General features: G+C 42.8%; 1 protein-coding gene across 5 annotated transcripts in view; it reads right to left on the bottom strand.

The window, feature by feature from the left end:
* Nucleotides 1-1123: 1123 nt before the first annotated feature.
* Nucleotides 1124-21259, bottom strand: part of ARHGEF12 (Rho guanine nucleotide exchange factor 12) — a 143682-nt gene continuing 123546 nt past the window's right edge. For all 5 annotated transcript variants that reach the window (XM_080817461.1, XM_080817458.1, XM_080817457.1 and 2 more), the window contains 14 exons: nt 19198-19323; nt 17487-17601; nt 15846-15946; nt 12501-12578; nt 10922-10997; nt 9990-10157; nt 9041-9128; nt 8456-8542; nt 8243-8322; nt 7708-7941; nt 4835-5302; nt 3729-4045; nt 2580-2649; nt 1124-2025 (listed from right to left, as the gene is read on the bottom strand). In XM_080817461.1, coding sequence (XP_080673587.1) covers nt 2015-2025; nt 2580-2649; nt 3729-4045; nt 4835-5302; nt 7708-7941; nt 8243-8322; nt 8456-8542; nt 9041-9128; nt 9990-10157; nt 10922-10997; nt 12501-12578; nt 15846-15946; nt 17487-17601; nt 19198-19323 — 2019 coding nt within the window. In that variant the 3' untranslated portion in view covers nt 1124-2014. The remainder of the gene's footprint in view (nt 2026-2579; nt 2650-3728; nt 4046-4834; nt 5303-7707; nt 7942-8242; nt 8323-8455; nt 8543-9040; nt 9129-9989; nt 10158-10921; nt 10998-12500; nt 12579-15845; nt 15947-17486; nt 17602-19197; nt 19324-21259) is intronic.

Consider the following 21259-nt stretch of genomic DNA (forward strand, 5'->3'; position numbering starts at 1 on the left):
TGCGTTACCCTTTCAGCTGGGAGTGACTACCTGTTTCCAGCAGCACGTAACCATTCTGTTTCTACCTGTTTCTCTTAAGAGATACAGAAAGTTCAAGTCCCAACCTTCACTTACTAGCTCCTGCTTCTACAATTTTTACCATTCTGATTCAATTGATACTTGGTCTACAACTAAAAGGGCATTCTAATTTAGAATGAGGTCCAATGATCCAAGTTGGGCTACTTAAAACCTAGGTCAGGTTTGAAAAGGCAGAAAACAGGAATGTGGACACACACGAGCTTGTTAAGTGGTAGTGGTGTTTATGAAACTAGTAGGGAAGCCTCATCACTTGCGATGAGAGTGCAGGGGAAGAGTATTAACGACCTCCTGATTACCCACAGGGTTCAGAGGACACTCCTGAAAGATGCGAGCAGTGGAGGAATGCTTTGCGTATGAACAGAATTTGAAGATTTGACAAATGATTGAGTTCTAGTTGGCAAACATACTCTAAAACAATGTATACCCGATGCACAAAAAAAACCACAGAAAGCCAATATAACCGAAGGAGTTCTCAAGTCATGATTCTGAAACATTGATCTCTGTCGGGTGCTGCCCATACTACAGTTCATTCTAGAGCAGGCAGTTAGCAACCCCTTGCCCACAGTTTCCAGTGTATGCTCTGGTCTGCAATTAAGGTCAGTCATGCACCAGTGTGGAGAAAGCTCTGGCAGTGAAGTCAGAAGAAGTGCTTCCGGGGCTGGTATGAGCAGCTCGGCCTTCTCCACCGCACCCCTCTCCACTCCGCTCATGGCTCTCCTCTGAACTCAAAGAGCCCTTTGGCACCATCAGTGCAAAATTAATATTAGAGTCAAACCTCCAGGTACTAAAATTGTACTGGCCTTGTGTTCAGCAGTACCCGTGGCTAATGACAGCCATGGTTCAACTCAGTAGTGATTCAGTTAGCTAACCTTCCCAGACTCTTCCCCCCCACCCCCGCTCCCGTCCCGCCCTTCTTCCGCATCCCCACCCCTGCCGCCATCTGAAGCTTCTCCATTTGTTGGTTTTTCCTTCCTGCTCAATCTGCAGGGATAATTTTTACACAAGTGCCCAAGTCTAATGTATAATTACAAAAAATGCAACAATACCAAGAATAACGAATTTATAGCCAAGAAAATAAAATTTGCTTTCCTCTCCCTCCCAAATCCCTACCCTCAATAGAAAAGAAGACAACAGAAGAAAACACACCATTTTCAAGTGCCTGCTACTTAGTACACTGAGGATTTTCTGTTAATTGGGGGTGGATCCCAGCTACAGAGGACAGGTGCTTGCCTCGGGTGGGAGGAAGCCCACCTGACTCTCACCCACCTGGACAGCACACAGCTCGAGTCCTCTGACCGCAGGAGCCATGGGCATTCTGCGCCTCTGAGGTGCCCCTCAAAGACGATGCCTCCCGGACAGCAGAGGGCATGGAATCCAGTTTCTTGGAGGCTGGCTGCTCCTCCCTTCCCCGGCTTACTTCCTTCTCTCCGCCTCTCCGCCCAGCCTCCTAATACCTCACCGGAACTCTTGGCTTCAGGAGCAACTGACCCTTGGGTGTACTAAACACAAAGGGCAAAAACTCTCACTACTCAATTAAAACAAAACATGGCAAAATAAAAATTAAAATGTGCTTTCAAATACGGAATGAAGTCAAATAAATACATCTGATTTTCTCTTTTTCTTAAGTCTAAGTAAAATTTCATATCCTACACCCAAAGCTCTATACATTTGGTTTTTGTTCTGAATCAAAATGAATTTCCGATAGTGAGGAGAGCAGAGTGAGAGTCAGGACTCCCTCCCTGACAGACTCGTGCAGCTGCCGGACTGTGAGGAACTAGTCCCACTCTGGGCGCCCGGGGAACACGGCCGCCCCCAGGGGCTTCACAGGCAGACCCTCTGTCACACACTCTCTGCGTCCTCGGTGCAGCCGGGATGGGTGCCACAAGGCCGATGCTCAGAGTCCAACAACCATCAGTCACCTCCAGGACGCGCGGCTCTAACTTTTATCTGGGAAGAATAAAGATACGCGGGGATCAAATTAAGAAGAACAAACGAACACCCCGAGAACACGTCTGACACCTGCGGGTCTCGGTATGTCTTTCTGGATCGGGAAGGCCTCACTGGACAACAGGGAAGCAAATGTGGACAGACTGCTGCACTGAACACAGATCCATTTGCAGTCACGGGGAGATAGTGCTCCTACCGTCAGGACCGACACCAAAGGACAGACATGAGCCTCCCTCACAGCAGCACTGGCAAATCTCTTAGGAATCTAGGATTTACCAGGCCTACCCCCACCCTGTTTCCTGCTCTTGCAAAGGTGGGGGGGGGCAGATGGCGCAGAAACTGACAACCGCAGCGCCTCGGAGGGGAGGAAGAGCCTAGTCAGCAGACTACAGCCTCTGCTTGATCTACGATGTTTGGAAACAAGTGGCTTTTTAAAGACAGGAAAGAAATGGAATCTCAGAAGGTTTCCACTTTAAAGAATAACAAATCATTTCATTTGATGTACTGTTCAGGCAGAATGATTCGAGAGTCGGGAATCCACAATTTTCACATACCTGAGTGCTTGTCTGTGAGGGCTGATCCAGCCAGCCTTTGGCAAAGCATGCTGTAACTTTCCTCCACCTTCTGTAAAATAAGACCCACAGGTTTGTCATTTGAACATCGTAATTTTTCTTTATGAAAACAGGAAGGCAAACTTTCCCATATTACCAGGAGGCACGTCTAGATTTCAACATTAACGTCGTAAAGAATTTTGTTAGTGGGGGAGAAAAGTGAACCGCATTCCTTTCACCTCTCTTAAGTGAGTAACTTAAAACTTTCTCCCATAAAGGCGATTCTCCTACCCCCAGAGTCACCCTGGAAATAGTCCCACAGGTGACATGGGCTGTGTTAGAGCCCACCTGCCCCCAGCAGATACTTCATCAGCCCCTGGATGACACCAGCTACAATCACATGAAGAAGGGAAAACGTGTCACGGGAAGTTAAAAACTAAACTAAGGGACACCGGTCTTTAGCTAAAAGGCTAAGAACACTTTCAATGTTGTCCCTAAAGCCTCTAACTAAATGAAGTAATGAAAAAACGTTTGGGCTCTAGCAGTTGTGTCTACTGATGACAAAGTTTATAAGATAAAGTCCTTTGCTCAGTAATCACCATGGAAGTGAGTTTTGAAAGAGCGGCCAGTACAGTGACGACCTCAATTCTGATTCACAAAACTCCATTTGTGCCCAGCTCTTGGGATCATGGGAGCCACTGGAGCCCACTTCTGTGTGTCCGAGCATCTGAGAAACTACCCACATCACCTAACAATTCATTGTTAATAATTCAATTCAATTAATAAGTGAAAGCATTTCCTAGAAGAGACTCTTGGAATGACATAAGCCCCACCTGTCACTGGCTTGCTGTTCACATATCCTCAGGCAGGCCAGCCAATCACCCCAAATATATTAGGGTGTTTATACCGAGAACCTCACACAAACATGCCATCTATATGGTACTATGAGGTTTTCTGTTCTTATGATCGGCAACCAAATGCACCGTGATCTTGGCTTTTTATCCAAGTCTATTCACGGGTAATGGTCAAAGAAAACAGTAAATCTAGAATATGAACAAGGTCACTAGCATCAGCATTTTGGTCGTTCTCTACCTCCTCTCTGTGAAACATGTTTCTTTACCCAAGTTTTGAGGACGCTGAGGTCTGAGGTACCTTTAAGTGTTCAAGGTCAGCCTCGATCTTACGAATGTACTCCATGATCTGGCTCTGTGAGTCTGCACAAGAAGCGGGGCTCTGGATCTCAAAACAGGAATCCTCCATGGCTCCCCAGCGCTGCTGGACCAGGAATTCTGGGCTGAAGGGTGAGGCCGCCCCGTCGGAATGGGCGCGCTGGGGCGAGTGCTGCTGCGGGCGGGCAGAGTCCATGGAGGGGGTGCCTGTCGTGGGCAGCGGGGGAAGCGAGGAGGCAAGCCCCTCGTCTGTGGAGCTCTCCTGCACTGCTTCGTAGCCATCAAGAATCAGATAGTTTCCTGTTGACAAACACAGAACAGCCTGATGAGCTTCGTGCTGCCTTCCTCACATCAAGGAACAGAGATGAGGTGCTACGCTGACAACCTCAAAAGCCAACAGAAGGGGAGAAGAGCCATTAATTCCTCACTTCCGGAGTTCCGTTTTAAGTACATCAGAATCTTCTCACTTCAGGCTGAAGGGAAACTTAGCAAACTTTCATGTAACTTCTAAATAATTTCAGATCAGTTAGCATCTTAAAAGCTGATAACTACAAAGGCCCTGTGTGGTCTTGCCACCGCCTCCCCAGCCACAGAGCTCTCGTGCCTCATCTCCCGCACGGGTGCCCCAGTTCTCTGCTGTACCCCCTGCTCCCAGATGCCACACGGCCTCCCCCCTCACTGCCCTCATGGCTCTGATCCCATGCTACTCACAGAGGCCCTCTTCCTCATCACCCTGTCTGCCCCTGGGCCTGACTTACGTTTCCTCCTAATTCCTCCCACCATCTGACATCTGTTGGTTTACTTATTTACCATGACTCTTTCCTCACCAGTATTCAAGCTTCACAAGGATAGTGGACTTTTCTGTGTTTTAGTCAATGCCGTATCTCCCAGGACCCAGGATGGGGTCTGGCATGGAGCAGATTCAGTAATTATTTACTGCAGGGAAAAGTAAGGGCTACACACATGCACACGCACGTGCACGCACATGCACACAGAGGGTCATGTGTGGATACCCAAACAACATCTGTCTCAGCACACAGCATAGGTAATAACAACCACAATCCAAGTTCACGTGTGACAGAAACTTGCCTGAGATGCGCAAATTAACATCCTCTTCCTTCTTAACTGCTCCATCACCTTCTGATGGATTATCATCACTGTGTGCTTCACGGGCATCAAAAAAGTGCTCTCCACTCTCATCAAGACTCCCTTCGGGCTCTGCAGGAGGCATCTCCGGGGTCCTAAGCATGTGGTCCATTACTAAAATGTTACTTGCCTGGCTATCTTGGAATGCCAGAACCACTGAATCCCGTGGAGTCGAAGATTCAGCTGAAGTCCGTGGACTGTGACAAGTGGCAGCGTCACCAGTTCCAGTTCTAAAGGGCATGTGTCCTTCGCCAAGAGGATAGGCCTTACTGTTCTCAGAGTTCTGGGCTCCACTGTCTGTCTGCACCCCTGAAGACGCTGTCCTGTATCTTGGGAAATGTGGCCAGTCTTCCTGGGCGCTCTTCTCAGTCAAACCCAGCTGTTGTACGAGCAGCTGCTTCAGCAAGCCCACTGGAAGATTTAGGGAGGGAGGAGAAAAAAACCACACATTCACAATGATAACCGCAGACTGCCGGAATTAAATTAGTTTGTGGAGTCACCCATTATTTCTAAGGGTAAGTACCCTTTTAGTAACATAGAGTCAAAATGTTAATTTCGTGTGATCATTTTTTGGTTTTGTTTTGTATTGAAAAATGAAATAAGGCACCATCTAGAGAAAGTTTAAAATTAAACAAGACTTGGAAAGATGTAAACCTTCTGAATGGGGAGGCACTGCTAAATCCCCAGTACCATGCCTGCTTCTCTTTTCTCTTTCATATAACCTGAGTAATACCCCAAAGGCATTTCTTAAAACGATGTTAAAAAGCTGTGTTATGCTAGAAAAGAAGCCCTTGAAGTTTTGCTTTTTCAGAAGCAGACATTGTATACACAGGCGTTATTTTTTCTAATTTTATTAGAAACACAGAACATTTATTTTGTCATTTATAATATCCCAAGGAATCTCCTTAAATGTGAAGAAAATAAAGCTATCCTGTAATGAGACTTACTTTCAATGATTTGGTAGCATGTATACTTTCAAAGGATAAGAAAATGTTTACGAGTTTTTAAAAATGACCTTAACTAGAGGCTCAGCTTCCCTAGGCTGTTGAAAAGAGGAAGCAACTCAGTTTTCAACGGGCAGGTGTATGCTATGAGGCCATGCATACAATGACAGAGTCACTGCGACAGCGTCAGTCAAACCATCAGAAAGCATTCTGACTGTTCATTCAGGAGAATCGACAATAAAGTAGATCTTTGAGAACGTGAAATTCCCAATTTCTAACTCTGCCTTAATTTCTTTCTCCTGTTTCTCTTGACAAGGTCTCCACTAGTGTTTGGCCCTCTGTCCTTCTAACTACACTTCGTAAGAGATGCTGTGCATTCCCCCGGCTCTCACACTCAAATCCAGCTCTCCCCTACCCTCTCACCAAAGCTCCAGTCTTAAAACTCCAACCTCCTGCTCGTTACTTCCTCTAAAATAGCCTGCCAGTTTTAAAATTGAGCCCATAATCTCTGGCAAATAGAAAAAGGGGGAAAAAAAGAAAGTGTGGCAGTGGGCTGTAGTAGTCCTTTCTGACTTTGATTTCTGACAAGAACACGGAAATCATCTAAATATTTCCTTTTCTTTGCCCTTGCACCAAGTCGATTATTTTAAGTATTTGTTGCCTCCTCACTTGATTTTTTTCCTCTAATACCGTTCTAGCCCAAACCCTTTCTGCCTCAAGCCCAGCCCACCACAGTGCCTTCACACTAGCCTCCCCCTCCTGGTCTCCTCCCACCCCAACCTTTCCATCCTCTCAGCCTGAGCCATCTGTTCTCACTAGTCATACCCTCGCTTCAAAACTTCAAATGGTTCTCGGCAGCTAGAGCAACCCTTCTCAGCCTTTCCCTCCTCCGGGACACCTGCGAGATGGGACAGGCTCCCATTTGTAAGTGATTCTCAGCCAGGCTAGAGTGGGGGGCTAGCTAACAAGAGTGGCAGGGCCACCCACCTTGTGGGTGTGCACTGTGTGTGTGTGTGAGAGAGAGAGAGACAGAGACAGAGAGAGGGGACGGGCTAGGATGGAGAGTACCGCAATCTCTAAAGAAAACTAGAAAAATACCTGTAGTTTGACAAAGCCCTCAAAACACGTGCTGTACCATATTTTTTTTTCCCAGAAAGAGAGCGCACATGTGTGTGTGTGTGTGTGTGTGTGTGTGTGTGTGTGTAAGAGGGAGAGAGGGGCAGAAGGAGAGGAGAGAGGGAAGGTGGGGGGAGAGGGAGAATGAATCTGAAGCAGGCTCCATGCCCAGTGCACAGCCCAATGCAGGACTCAACCTCCCGACCCTGCGATGACGGCCTGAGCTGAACTGAGAGTGGCACTCTTGACCAACTGCACCACCCAGGTGCCCCGTGTGCTGTGCCATCCTTAAAATCCAGAGGACTCAATGTGGCGTTTCAGGTTCACAGTGGCTGGCCTCAGCATCCCATCTCCTACCTTTCCAGGCCTCTCTCCCACACCCTGCACTAGTGCAGTGTGCTCACCACTCTCAGAGCACGCTCGGGGCCTCCTGCCTCTGTGCTTCTGGTCCTACCATGATTCTTACCTGTACCTTCTCTACATACCTGAGTCTTACCCGTTCTACAAGGTAATAATCACCTCTCCCTTGTCTCCTGATGCTTCCCTCTCTTGTCACCAAAACCAGATCAATTCTGACACACCTGTACTGGTTAAACAGTGGGAGGTTTTCTATCTTCTTCCCAACTAGATGGTAAAATTCATTAAGGGAAAAGTCAGAGTTCCCACTTCTTTGGATTCTCCCTACATGGCTGCACAGTCCATGACACAACCTGGGTCCTTCACAAGTACCTGTGTTAACTCAGGAATAAAACTTACAATTCCTTAGTGCATCCAGTGCCCACCGTTCTTCTGAGGCAGGCAAGTGTGGGTCTGGGCCTGGGATTTGGTAACTTGCTCCAGCTTCCTGCAGAGTCCCGTCTGCATGCTGCTCCTTAGCAAACTGTCTCTCAGCCACAAAGAGATCGTCTACCTCGGATTTCCCAGAGGTACCCAGTGAATGAGATTGAGGTTTTGATGATATTAAGGGAGACTCTAATCCCAAATCTCTGTCTGTCCAATGGAACAGAAAAAGCAGAACAGATCTTAAACAAAACGGTTAATTTTTAACGTGAAGCATTCAAGCAGTACTTGGAACAGAATAACCACACGAGCACAGAGACCATTGGCTGTTAGGGAAGACACACTCAAGAGCGGCGTTACCAGGGTGCACGCAAGGCTCGAAAGCAACGTTTGTGAAAGTAAACAGCCGATGCGAGAATCTGCATAAACCGAAAGACTTCAAGTTTCTTTGCATTTTCCCAAGTAAAACACAGACTCCATTCCTCCAGGTTAAGCTAACACATCAGTTTACCTGGACTCTGCAGACCAGGGACCGAAACGCTGTGATGTTCCACTTTTAACTTGGGAGCTGTTTCTTCATCGTTGTCGCCTCTGTGGAAGAAAGAAAACAATCTTTCAGCTTCGTGAGGTGCCTGAACATCACCACAATGAAATGTAAGGGTCATCGCTTCCTTTCCCTGACCAAAACACAGTCAGTCGTACTACGAGGCGGAGGCAGACTCACTCGCAGGGCGGTGACTGGGGCAACGGGATGGGCTTCGCCGACTGTTCCTTCACCGAGGCAGCCATCCGACAGATCAGGTCTTGCCAGCTGCGGGGAGTTTGAAAGGATCCAAAATCCAAAAGGGAGAGGGGGGGGAAAATGCCCTTTAAATACACTCAGAAAGAAATAATAACAAAAACAAACCAACCAGAAACCAGATCAAGCCAATCCAACAAAAAACCCTCCTTCCACCGGACAGTGTCTGTATTTTGGCTCTTAAGTGGAGATTATAAAAAACGCTGCACCTTAAAGAAAAACCTAACAAACAACATTACAGATACACTGAACATCAAAAAACTTCACTTGACCCCTCTGAGAATTTTTTCTTAGAAAAGATCCTTGCAATAGTATAGAATCAAAATAAGAACATCAAACTAAAAAGGAACACGTTTTTAGAAAAGCATCTTGAAAAGAATATACGGAAGTCCTTGTTTCAATAGTTTTTGGTTTCCAAAATACTATTACAAAAACCAAGTTAAGTTTATAGAATAACATATTGAGAATAATAAAAACTATCAGAGCAAGGTAGCTCTATCTAATACATACACAGTCTTTTCGGAAACCGTCTGTGCCACGAGCTCATAAATTTGGGCTCCATTGTCTGACATGGAGATGACAAATAAAGCTTTGTTATCTGGAAGAAACAAGACAGAAATTACTCTAACACATGAATATGACCTAGAGGCCATGAAGGATGCTTCTAGAGTCCTGGTTTATTCCACACTTTAATCTGGGTAAAGGCTAATCAGCTCACTTTGTAAAAATTCATTAAGCTATACACTTAAAATCTGTGCAACTTACTGTATGTTATATTGTATATATTATACTTCAATAAAACCAAGACCATAAAAACTAGCATGGATTCCACAGTAACTTCACAGAAACAAGGAGATGGCTGTATATCTGAATTAAGGAGTACTATGATGTTTTCGCATTTATTTTGAATTGCCCTTTTGCTAAACAGTTACTTAATAATATTCAACAAATACTGAAGAAAAGAGGTTATCAGTTTATCTTGCTGTTACAGAACTAACAAGTTTTAAAAGGACTCCACTGTTACTATGATTAATATATAATTTGCTAACTTAAATGGATTTCCAAAATCCCAAACTACACCCACCTCTCCGTTTTTGCCTGTTTGCTCTTTTATCACAAATCAAAAAACATAGAACTCTAAGGAAAGCCTTTTCATTTAGATTACCTCTCAATTCACCATCTTCCTTGGTACCTCTCCATGATCTGACTAAGGAATAAAGATCAAAGGAGCATGCAGGAAATTTTCCAATGCAGAAAACTGCTCGGAGAAGCCAGGCTTCCCAAATAATTTGGGGGTATAAACTCTTTTTTGGGGGGGGTATAAACTCTTAATTTACTTTCTAAGCAGTAAATAATTTCATTCCATTTGTCCACCAGTCAGGCTATTTGACCAATACTTACTATCTTGTGCAACTTCACAATGAACCCGAGGTCACTGTCACTCCTCGGACATACTTGCCTGTTGCCACTTGTCGGACCAGCACTGTATTCAACTTAATGACAGGGCTGAATGTGTGTTTGCTGTCGGCGGTAGATGCCAGAATCTTGCTATGACATCTTAACACCAGTCTGTCGTCCTGCTTCTGTAATAATACAAGAATGTCTTCCAGCAGCAATGTGTACAGATCTGGAAGTCAAAGTGGGGAGAAGGTGATTAGCACAGACACTGAGATGTGTTTTACAAACTTTATAACAATTTGACAGAGAAGATTTATTCCTGTTAAATCTAATACATTTTAAAGATTGACTTGCTATTGTCTTTCTTAGTTTCATTTTTTAATAATTCATTTTTATATTGTATCACACCAAAGTGTCAGTCTGTGACTGACAAGAAATTTAAAAAAAACACAAAAAACCCCCCAAAACAGTGATTCCTCATCAGAGATACTTTGAAATGGAGTGGTTTAAAGAAAGCTTATTAGAAAGCTCATTAGAGGGGTGCCTGGGTGGCTCAGTGGGTTAAAGCCTCTGCCTTCGGCTCAGGTCACGATCCTAAGGTCTTGGGATCGAGCCCCACATCAGGCTCTCTGCTCAGCGGGGAGCCTGCTTCCCCTCTCTCTCTGCCTGCCTCTCTGCCTACTTGTGCTCTCTATCAAATAAAAAAAAAAAAATTAAAAAAAAAATTAAAAAAAAAAAAAAAAGAAAGCTCATTAGAATATAAGAATGCTGGAGACAGGACCGAATCAGGACAAACTTTTCTGCTTCAGCCCTCAGTCAATATTTAATGCACTTCACCTAGAATAAAATAACGTAAGCAGTTCATCTGCAAAAAGAACAGGGCAGCACTGCTCACTCCTGTCACTGAAACCCATCGTCGGCTGTCTCTTCTCTTTGACCTGAAGAAACTTTACTTCCTCCACTCTCCCCAAAACTGACAGACATTACACTTACCAATAGTTTTATCTCGATTCACCTTCCAGACCAATGGCCCTTCATGAATCATCTTCCTTTTTGTTAAATCCAAATTCTGCCAAAATAAAGAGAATTACACATGAATTATTTCCAAGCACTAAATGACAGGATATTCCAGAGAGTCTCTTTTCAAGAAATTCTTCATATGAAAGAAGCTATTCACCTTCACTATCATTACTGGTATCTGCCAACTACTGAATATGGAATGAATATGGAATAAAGGTCAAGTTACAGTAAGCTGCATATAATTTCCTAAGTTAGAGGTATCTTGTAGAAAAACATTCAAGAGTGCTGCCTTCTAAATCTCACACTAAATACATGACAATTGCTTATGAAAATGAAGCCGCAAACATTCGGCCACTGGATTCACAGACCGTCCCCTAATTTTCCGATGAACAACTAGATAAGGATGGTGCATAGCTTATCTATCTGTAAGAGGCCTCTGAGTGCCAAGCTCCAGTTCCAAACAAAGTTCTAAGGAATAGCACCCATGAAGAGTCCAGGCAGTACTTAACCTTGCTCCATATATTCATAATTTATTATTTTTTTAAAGATGTATTTCTTCTTTGAGGGGGGAGGGGCAGTGGGTGAGGGAGAGAGCCTAAGTAGACTGCCTGCTAAGCACGGAGCCCCATGTGGAACTTGATCTCAGGACCCTAAGATCATGACCTGAGCCGAAACCAAGAGTTGGACGCTTAACCGACTGAGCCACGCAGGTGCCCCTAAGAACTAATAATTTAGTCAGAGAATCATCTCTTAGTGTAGATAGCTCTAGAAAAATCTCATTCTCTAGAAGTGAAGGGGTTAAGCATATTAAGCATGCTTTTTGATAAGATGCTATATATGATATAAAAGTCTAGTTTAGGGGTGCCTGGGTGGCTCAGTGGGGTAAGCCTCTGCCTTTGGCTCAGGTCATGATCTCAGGGTCCTGGGATTGAGACCCACATCAGGCTCTCTGCTCAGCAGAGATCAGTGATCTCTGTCTGTCAAAATAAATAAATAAAATCTTAAAAAAAAAAAAAAAGTCTAGTTTACTAGCCACCAAATAAATCTACCAAAACAACCACGTACTGAAACAGTACAAAAAAGACTGAAAATACTAAGTAGTTCCTTAATACAAAAGCCCCACATGACAGAAATAGCAATTACAAAATACTTTACTATCATTCCTGTAATGGTTTCAACATTTCTGCTTTTGAAGAGCTTCATGAAAAAATTATTATCTTGTTTTACTCAATAATCTGGAAAGTTCCCAGAGTAAACACCCCTACTCTCATTCAAACTCTAATACAATAAAATTAAACAACTAACGTTCCTTAAGTCTCCTGCAAGTTCCTGTTATAAAAAGTTAGTTTTACACAAAATATTCCTCTAATGAAAGACTAAAGTCATCTTCATATAGACCAGGCATTGAAAAGGAAGAACAGAATCAGAACTACAATCTATGATAAAAGAACTTCTTCAGCTGATGGATGTCCCTCTGAAATGTTAGTAATCCGCCAGGTCTTTAGTAAATTGCATTTCGTTAAAAAAAAATTACGATTAGACCATCTCTCACCCTGAGCTCTTCCACGTTTGGGTACTCTGACAACTTCAGATTGGAGGTATCCAGACGACGCTGATAGTCTTCTAAACGCTGAAAATTAAGACAAGGTGGAGCCAAGGTTACTGCTTTGGATATCAATGGTTTCAATATACCTGACCCAAATCGACGTTTTAACCTGCGTTTTATAGAGTTCTCTGCAACACTAGACATAACTGACAACTCTTTCTTTCTTTGAGAAAGAGCGAGCGAGCACAAGGCAGGTGGAGCAGAGGGAGATGGAGAGAGAAACTCAAGCAGACTCTGCCCTGAGCATGGAGCCCGACAAGGAGCTCAATCCTGGGACCCTGAGATCACGACCTGAGCTGAAACCAAGAGTTGACACTCAACCAACTGCACCACCCAGACGCCCTACAGCTCACTCTTAATCAAACCACCTCCTTTCCCTGGCTTTGGAGACATCACACCCTCTTAGTTTTTCTCTTCCCTTTTTGGATGTTCTTACTCAATCTGCTTTTCAAACTCACTGACTTCTAACTTAGCTTATGGTTATGTTTTGAATATGTAAGTATGGACATGGTACAAAATTTGAAAAGTAATATAAGGTGCACAGTGAAAATGAAGTCTCCCTCCAGTCCTGTCCTCTTGCCTCTCTACCCCCAATTTTCTCTAAAAAAACAATCCCGAATACTCATTTCTAAGGTAGTCTATGAGAAAAATTCTAAGCAAACAGAATATGTGCATATATATAAGTATACTTGTCTCTGTACATGTTGTGTGTATATATATCCTTTAAAAAAAGATAGGCTAGCATAATATATTAATACATGTACTACTCATATGGTAAGACGATCACATACACGTCTGTGTATGTGTGTATCTCTCGATAAATCTTGGCAACTGCTCTACATTAACACATATAGAGAGAACTCACTCTTTAAGTGGCTTATGGCATTCAGCCTTATGAATGAACTACAGTCTATCTAACTACACTTTACTGATGGACATGTAAGTTACTTCCAATCTTCTCCCATAACAAATAAATACTAGGATATCATGGTCTTAAAACATATATTTTTATAGATATGTGCAGATACACCTGTAAGATAAATTCCTAAAGAAACAACAATTAGATCTAAGTGTATGTGTATTTTCCCCAAGATTATAAAAATGTCCAAGTATACAGAAAAGTCTGAAAGTATATAGTGACCACCTATACACCCACCACTTCCATTCTGGGTCATATTTGATATATTTGTTCTTGTCATAGGTCTGTTCATTCCTCTGGCTATCCACCAATCCACCACACATTTTGAATGCATTACAAAATAACTTACAAATGGAAGCACACTTTACCTTTAAACATTTTAGTGTGCCTATCATTAACAAGAGTTCGATATCTATTAACAGTTGTTTTTAAAATAAAATTTACATACAGTGAACTGTATGTATTTTAAGTGAACCTTTCCAAAACAAGTTATCATATATGCATGCACCTGTGCAATCAAATTCCTAGCAAGACACGAAGTATTACCATCACCACAGAACGTTTCCTCATGCTTCTTCCGAGTCACTATCTGTTCCCACATGCCCAGTGACAACCACTTTTCTGACCTTTTTTTCCACCACTGATTAGTCTGTTCTAGAAGTTCACAGAGATAAAATTATGTATCTATATACACACACACTCTTGTCTGCTTTCACTCAGCACGTTTGTGAGATGCAATTGTGTTGTGTGTATCAGTAGTTCATTCCCTTTTATTGCTGGAATTTATTATCCTAGTTTATGACTATACCTCAGGTGGTTTATGCTAGAAACATACAAGTCTGTGGGCATAGATCTCCCTTTCTCCTGGGTAGATTACCAGGAACAAAATCACTGGGTCAAAGGGCAAATGTATGAATATGTGCATTTTTAATTTAGTTACATACTGCCAAAATGCCCTCTGGGGTTTTATCATTTTACACTCCAAACCACACATCTGAAAGTTCCTGATTTCCCACAGCCTCATCAACACAGCTGTCATCACTTGGTTCCTAAGAAATTATATCCAGGTCCAGGGACCCCATTATTTGTATATATGCTCACAATCTTACGTTTTTCTCTTCGGCACAGTCCTCTTACAGGTGGATCTGTAGAGCCAAATGCATACTAACATGTTCACCTCCTAACCAAAACCTAACTCTGCATCTGCCCCACAAATCTGGGGCTTCTTCCTTCAGCCTGTCCACCCAAACGTGTAAGCCAGAGAGCTGGGACTTATTCCTACTATCACACTTCTCTTCAAATCCTTCTCTAAATCAGTCACCACATCCTATCAGTTACCTTCTAAAGACTTCCCCAATTCTTGCGTCTCTTGAGCCACCACCATCTGCCCTGACCTGCTGCAACAGACCAGACTGAGCTCTTTCACCCCCTTTCTGTCCCCTTCAACCCATTCTCCATAGACTGGAGTGAGTGGTACAGACACGGCAAAAAAATTACGAACACGCCACTCTGCTTAAATGTCTATAATGAATTCCTACTGCTTTCAACATCAAAATCTTTAACACTGTCCACAGCAGGACCCTGTATGACTTGATCCTGACCTACTGTACCTCATTTCACACTACTCTGAGTTTGCTTTTTAGGCATGATCCACACTAACCTAATCTTTCAGCTCCTCAAACAGGCCATGCTTCCTTTTTACCCCAGGACTTTTGTATTTGCTGTTCCCTCTACTTAATAAGGTTGTTCCCTACCACACTCTTTTGATTTCCATTCATTTTTCAGATCTTGGCTTAAATGTCAATTCCTGAAGAAAGCTTTCTCCAATGGCCACCACCTGACATCCTCAAACCAGGCTTGCCCCATACCCCCCACACTGGTACATATATTCCTGGCGTCCCCCAACTCTCCTTCATAGCAGCTATCACAACTCACATAAAATACTTGCACTAAAATCTGCTCAATACTTTCTATCCTGCTAGAAAGTAAGCTCAGTGTGGGCACTTATTTTATTTATTTACTTAAGCACCCTATATCTTGCACTCGGCATCCACTCAGCATATAGATGCTCTAGAAATATTTGTTGAATGGGTAGATGAATGAGAGAGTGAACAAGCAGCTGGAGATGCTCAAAAAAGCCAAATACAAGTCTGATGTTCTGGACCCACCTACTACATGAATAGCTACCAAATGCCCCAGCTGTCAATCATGTAACAGTAATTCAATGATTATTTCACAGATTCCAGTGACTTACTTAACTTAATATTAAACTTAATACTAAACTTAATACTAACTTAGTACTAACTTAATACTCTCACTATGTTAATACTAACTTAATACTCTCAGTATCTTCTTGCTTTCCCCCTTCTTACCTGTTTGTTTTCTGCCTCCTTGACAGCCTGATTTACATAATTTAAGATCTGACGACAGTGATCTGCAGCTTTCTTCACCTTCTCCCTTTCCATTGGCAATTCTAAGCATGGCGGCCGGGCAGGGGTGGGGGTGGAATCCAGAATGTAAAATAAAGGAAATCAGAAAGGAACATAAAAATAAATATATATGTAAGTGAGATATCATTTTATGTCAACAGTTAGAAGAATATACTATGACCTTGAATATTTTTATACCGGGCTAAAATCTATGGCAGAATCCCAATTCAGATAATCTTTGGACAGATGAGACATCTTATGACAGTACATTAACATACAAATACTCATCTTTGAAAAGAAGCCATTGTATAGAATCCCAAGTTCAAGAAGTTAGGCTTTAAGTCAAGTACCAGACCCCCAGGGAGTGGGTCTCATTCACATTATAACCTACATGAATGGGGCCCCTTCTCCCCCTAGAATCTCTCCTGATACAGAGCCTATGTGATTATGTCTAGTGGACCTGTTAAGCAGTAATTTTTTAATGATAACACCATTCAAAAGAAATCCAGAATAAGTTTCTTTGAATTTGAGATTACATTACTTTATTTATTTATTTGAGAGAGAGAGAGCACGCCAGCATGAGGGGCAGAAGGAGAGGCAGAAGCAGACTCCCCTCTGAGCAAGGAGCCCAGTGCAGGGCTTGATCCCAGGACTCTGGGATCATGACCTGAGCTGAAGGCAGACGCTTAACCAAGTGAGCCACCCACGCACCCCTTGAGATTACATTTAAAGAAAGAAAATAGATTACAGCATTTGTATCATTAAAAGATGAAATTCACCAGAATGTGTTGAGATTACACTGAGGCCTACAATGTAAAGAATGCTGAAACTGGAATATTTAAAACAACAATCCTCTGAACAGCAGCCTACCTCTATTCAACAGGTATATTAAAGTATAAAAATTAATGTGTATGAGTATTTTCAAATTCTCAGGTGTAAGAAACAGGAGTTTGATTGCATAAAATTATGAATGAGAACTGATTATGAGACCCTGAAGCTCAGCTGAGAAACTCGGATTCATTTCCTAGTTCAAAACAGGAGAGCGGGGGGTGACACACGCTGGTTGGGCTTAGTGAAGTACATATAAATATACAGACACAGAGCAGCTCTGCAGCCAGGATAAGACTTCTTCAAAGCAAACACGACATACGTTATACGAAGAACCATACACAAAGTACACTTAGTCTGGAAAGCGCCAGAGAGCCAACACTGCGCCCTTGAGGGGCTAAATTGCTCTCCGCCACAACTACTTAATTCTCCTCGTTATAGGGAAAAAGCAGTCAGAGACAATTTATCAACCAATGAGCACGACTATGTTCCAACCAAACTTTTTTACAAAAATGGGTGATAAGCCAGATTTGGCCCACGATTCGTAGTTTGTCAAACGCTGTATTTAACGTGCTTCTAATGGAGCTCATTGAATCAAAAAGCCTCATGAAGACTGGATTGGATCTTGTTAGAAAATGCTGCCAGACTCTGGAAATTGAACCTTTCGGCACTGGGATGCGGCAAGAGATTATTTAGCAGGACATGGGGTTTTCTGTTTTGTTCCTAAGCTTTTTAATTTCAGTGAGAATGCGGTACCTGTGTATTTGGCAATATTATCCAACAGAAGAGGGTACTTGGTAAGCCTCTGCATTTGGGTAGGAATGATATCCTTCAGCTGCAGACGACGACACAGAGGATTACTCTCAGCATCCTAAAATTAAAATAAAATAAGTGAATTTGTGACCCTTATTAGGACTACAGTCACCCATCACGTGCCATCTATTCCTCATGGATGGGTCTACAACCGTTCTGGTTACTAAATCAAGACTTAAAACAATAAGGTATACCATGGCCACCCTATATTTCTGCTTTCTCCTTTACTCACGTAATGGGGGTGGGGAGCCTTTATCACTAAGCCATTGGCTTCTTTCTTATCTGTCTAAGCAAAAATTGAGAACATCCAAAATCAACGCTAAGAATTGCTTGCTTGAGATAACACAGCTTTATCTTCACATAGTCATTTTCCTATGATTGGCATTCCTACCAAAAGTTAGTCGGCTGATTTGTTATTTGCCATTCCAAGTAGGTACAACGGATCATCAGGCTGGATGTACCCCAGCTCATCTCTAACAGAGTCTGCAAACTTTAGTAAAATACCAGGCAATAAATACTTGAGGCTTTGCATGCCATACAGTCTTTGTCACAACTACTCAGCTCTGCTGTTTTAGCACGAAGACAGCCACAGACAGTAGGTAAATGAATGAACATGGCCGTGTGTAGTGAAGAGTTCTGAGATGGCCTTCTCGATTCCCACTCTCCAGGGGACACGCCCTGTAATAACCACCTCCCCCGGAATGTGGACAGAACCTGTGAACATGATAGGTTATCACTCATCTGATTAGGTTACTATCAGTTAACTCTGTGTTGATCAGAAAGGAAAGTGCTTCCTAGGTGAGTCTAACTTAATGAGAGGAGCCCTCACAAGAAAGCAGCCAGGGAGATACAATCCTTCTGGCTTGTGAGAAAGGAAACGACTATCTTGTAAACTGCCTGCAGGGCCACGGGAGAGAGATACGGGCCTTCTCTAGGAGCCGAGAGCAGTTTCCAGCCAACGACAAGAAGACAGCGATCTTGTTTATACATTTACAAGGACATGAATTCTGTCCTTGTAAGAGGACCCCAAGTCTCAGAGGGGAACTGCAGCTCCAGCTGACCCCTTCCTTTCCCCCCACCGATGCAGGCATGAAGGAAGGACCCAGTCAAACGGTATCTATACCTCTAAACCACAAGAACTGTGACATAATACGTTTGCATTAAGTTGCTACATTTGTGGTAATTTGTTCTACCACAGTAAAAATTTACTACACTGTGTTCCAATAAAACCCCACAAAAACAGGCAAGAGGCTGGATAGGAACTGTGGGCCACAGTTTACTGACCCTTGATAGACACCAACACGTACACCTCAATAAGCATGACTGCTGGCACACTCTTCTCCGGGCTAGTTATGAGCCCATTCTCGTGTTCTGACCACATTATTGTAACAGCTTACATGGGACATTTCCTGACAGTATCTCCATGGCAAGGTGGACTTCTCTGTCAAGTATTTTAACCCTGACATATACTCTTTATTATTTACCATTGCAAAATCACCCTTATACTCTCCAGGAATTTTAAGAGCTAACGTATGGCTTTAAAAAGGGTTAACATAATCCTTGTAAGAATCTTAGTCTTAGAATTCCCCCAGTTTATTCTCTATCTGATAAAAAAAATTGCATTTTTTTTTCTTTCATGACTCACTCAACTCACTTGCACAAAGGTCTGGAATCGAGAATCCTTTTTCTGACGAGACTTGATCATTTCCAGGGCGAAAGGTTGGTTACTGCAAAAGGTAGCAGCAGCGTGCTTCAACTTGTCCTCCCCTGGTCCACTGAACTGTGCCAAGAATGCAAAGAACACAACAAAGAATGGCAGACTGAGCTTATCTAAGGCCAGGCAAAGTGAGAGACAAACACGATCCTTTCAATATTCCACTAAGTGTTCTCAAGTGACAAGAAACGGAGACCTACGTATCTCTGTGAACTATCAATGTTTCTCCATTAAGAAGGTCAGATGCTGACATAACCAGACCTTTTCTGATCACATTCCAATGTTTTCCTGCTCACAGCCTCCCACAACTAATTACCTTTCCAGTCTAGACCTCGTCTAAATTAAACAAAAGAAAAGTTAACACTGGGCGAATAGGAGACACAAAAGGCTTAAGGACTGAGATTAATATTTGATTTTCTTAGAATCTGACAGCTTCACAAAAGTTACTAACTGCTCCAGGAAGAAAATCAGTGGGATTCTAATTGATGCTTTACTGTATCATACTACAGTAACATACTACATCATACTACAGTATGATACCTTATCATACCACAGATTTTCTGTTTCAGGGTCACCTGGGTGGCTCAGTTGGTTGAGTATCCAACTCTTGGTTTTGGGTCAACTCATGATCTCAGGGTCCTGGGATCAAGACCCAAGTCAGGCTCCATGCTCAGTGCGGAGTCTGCTCAAGATTCTCTCTCTCTCCCCCTCACCCCACTCATGCTCTCCCTCTCTCGAAAAAGGATGGATAGATAAATCTTTTTAAAAAAAATTCTATTTCAAGTTGAGTAGTGTGCTACCCATCCAAGAGAACTCAGTTACAACTTTCACTGCTATGCTGAGCTCAAGAAACAAAATGAGCCACACTATCACCAAGTAGCCATAGAGTAAGCTGGGTTTTTCAAGGAAGTTAAATCTCCTTAATAACAATAATGCCAGATGGGCCTCTAGAAGATGCCTTGGAAAGCTGAATAAATGCAAGATGAGAGCGGACTGTGATCCCCGGATCATTCCTATGAGGCTGAGAGAAGATCTCCTATGTGATTAGCAGATTCTCAGCCATAATCTTAACATCAATGAAAGAAGTATTATGAACACTGTATTCAATCTTATAAAAACTTATCATTGTACAGTTACCAAAATCTGTGGCATTTCCTCAAGCAATCTGCATAATGAAGTCAATTTCCGTGGGCATATCTGAACAGTTCCTGTGCAACCTGTGTTAATATTCTGAGAACTATGTCATATGCTTCAACATTACTCACAGCTTTAACTACAGTACTTTCTTTAAAATTTTGGATCAAACGGGGGCACCTGGGTGCCTCGGTGGGTTAAGCTTCTGCCTTCGGCTCAGGTCATGATCTCAGGGTCCTGGGATCGAGCCCCACATCGGGCTCTCTGCTTGGCAGGGAGCCTGCTTCCCCCCGCCCCCTCTGCCTGCCTCTCTGCCGAATTGTGATCTCTCTCCGCATCAAATAAATAAATAAATAAAATCTTTAAAAAAATTTTTTTGTTTTGGATCAAACCCACTTTACCCTGGGAAAATTTTCTATATGTCCTAGTGTGGGTCTCTCTACTATATTTTCCCATAAGAACCTGCACTCTCCCTTTCTTTAACTCTTATCACACTTGAAAGGACCAATGACTGTTTTCCTGCTGGTTCTAAGTGCCACCCAGGCACATGGCTCCTGCCATGTCTGCTGTGATTACCACCATCTCCCCAGCACCTTGAACAGTGTACACACCACGAGGTACATTCTCAAAGAGTCGGACAGAAGAACAGAATGGGACAAACAGCTACGGCAGTCTTGGAGCTCTTTCCTTATACTGTGAAAAAGATTAAGTACTTCTCACTTTCCTACTTTTGTGATGGTAGCTCTGGATCTACAACTGTTTAATATTTTACAGCAGAATTCTGAAATTTGGACAACAGAAGACAGTGAAAATTCTATGTTAGTTAAATTATTTTTATCAAGATTCATTTCACTCTCTATTCATTAAA

This window comes from Martes martes (assembly GCF_963455335.1).
Source record: "Martes martes genome assembly, chromosome: 10".
Taxonomy (NCBI): domain Eukaryota; kingdom Metazoa; phylum Chordata; class Mammalia; order Carnivora; family Mustelidae; genus Martes; species Martes martes.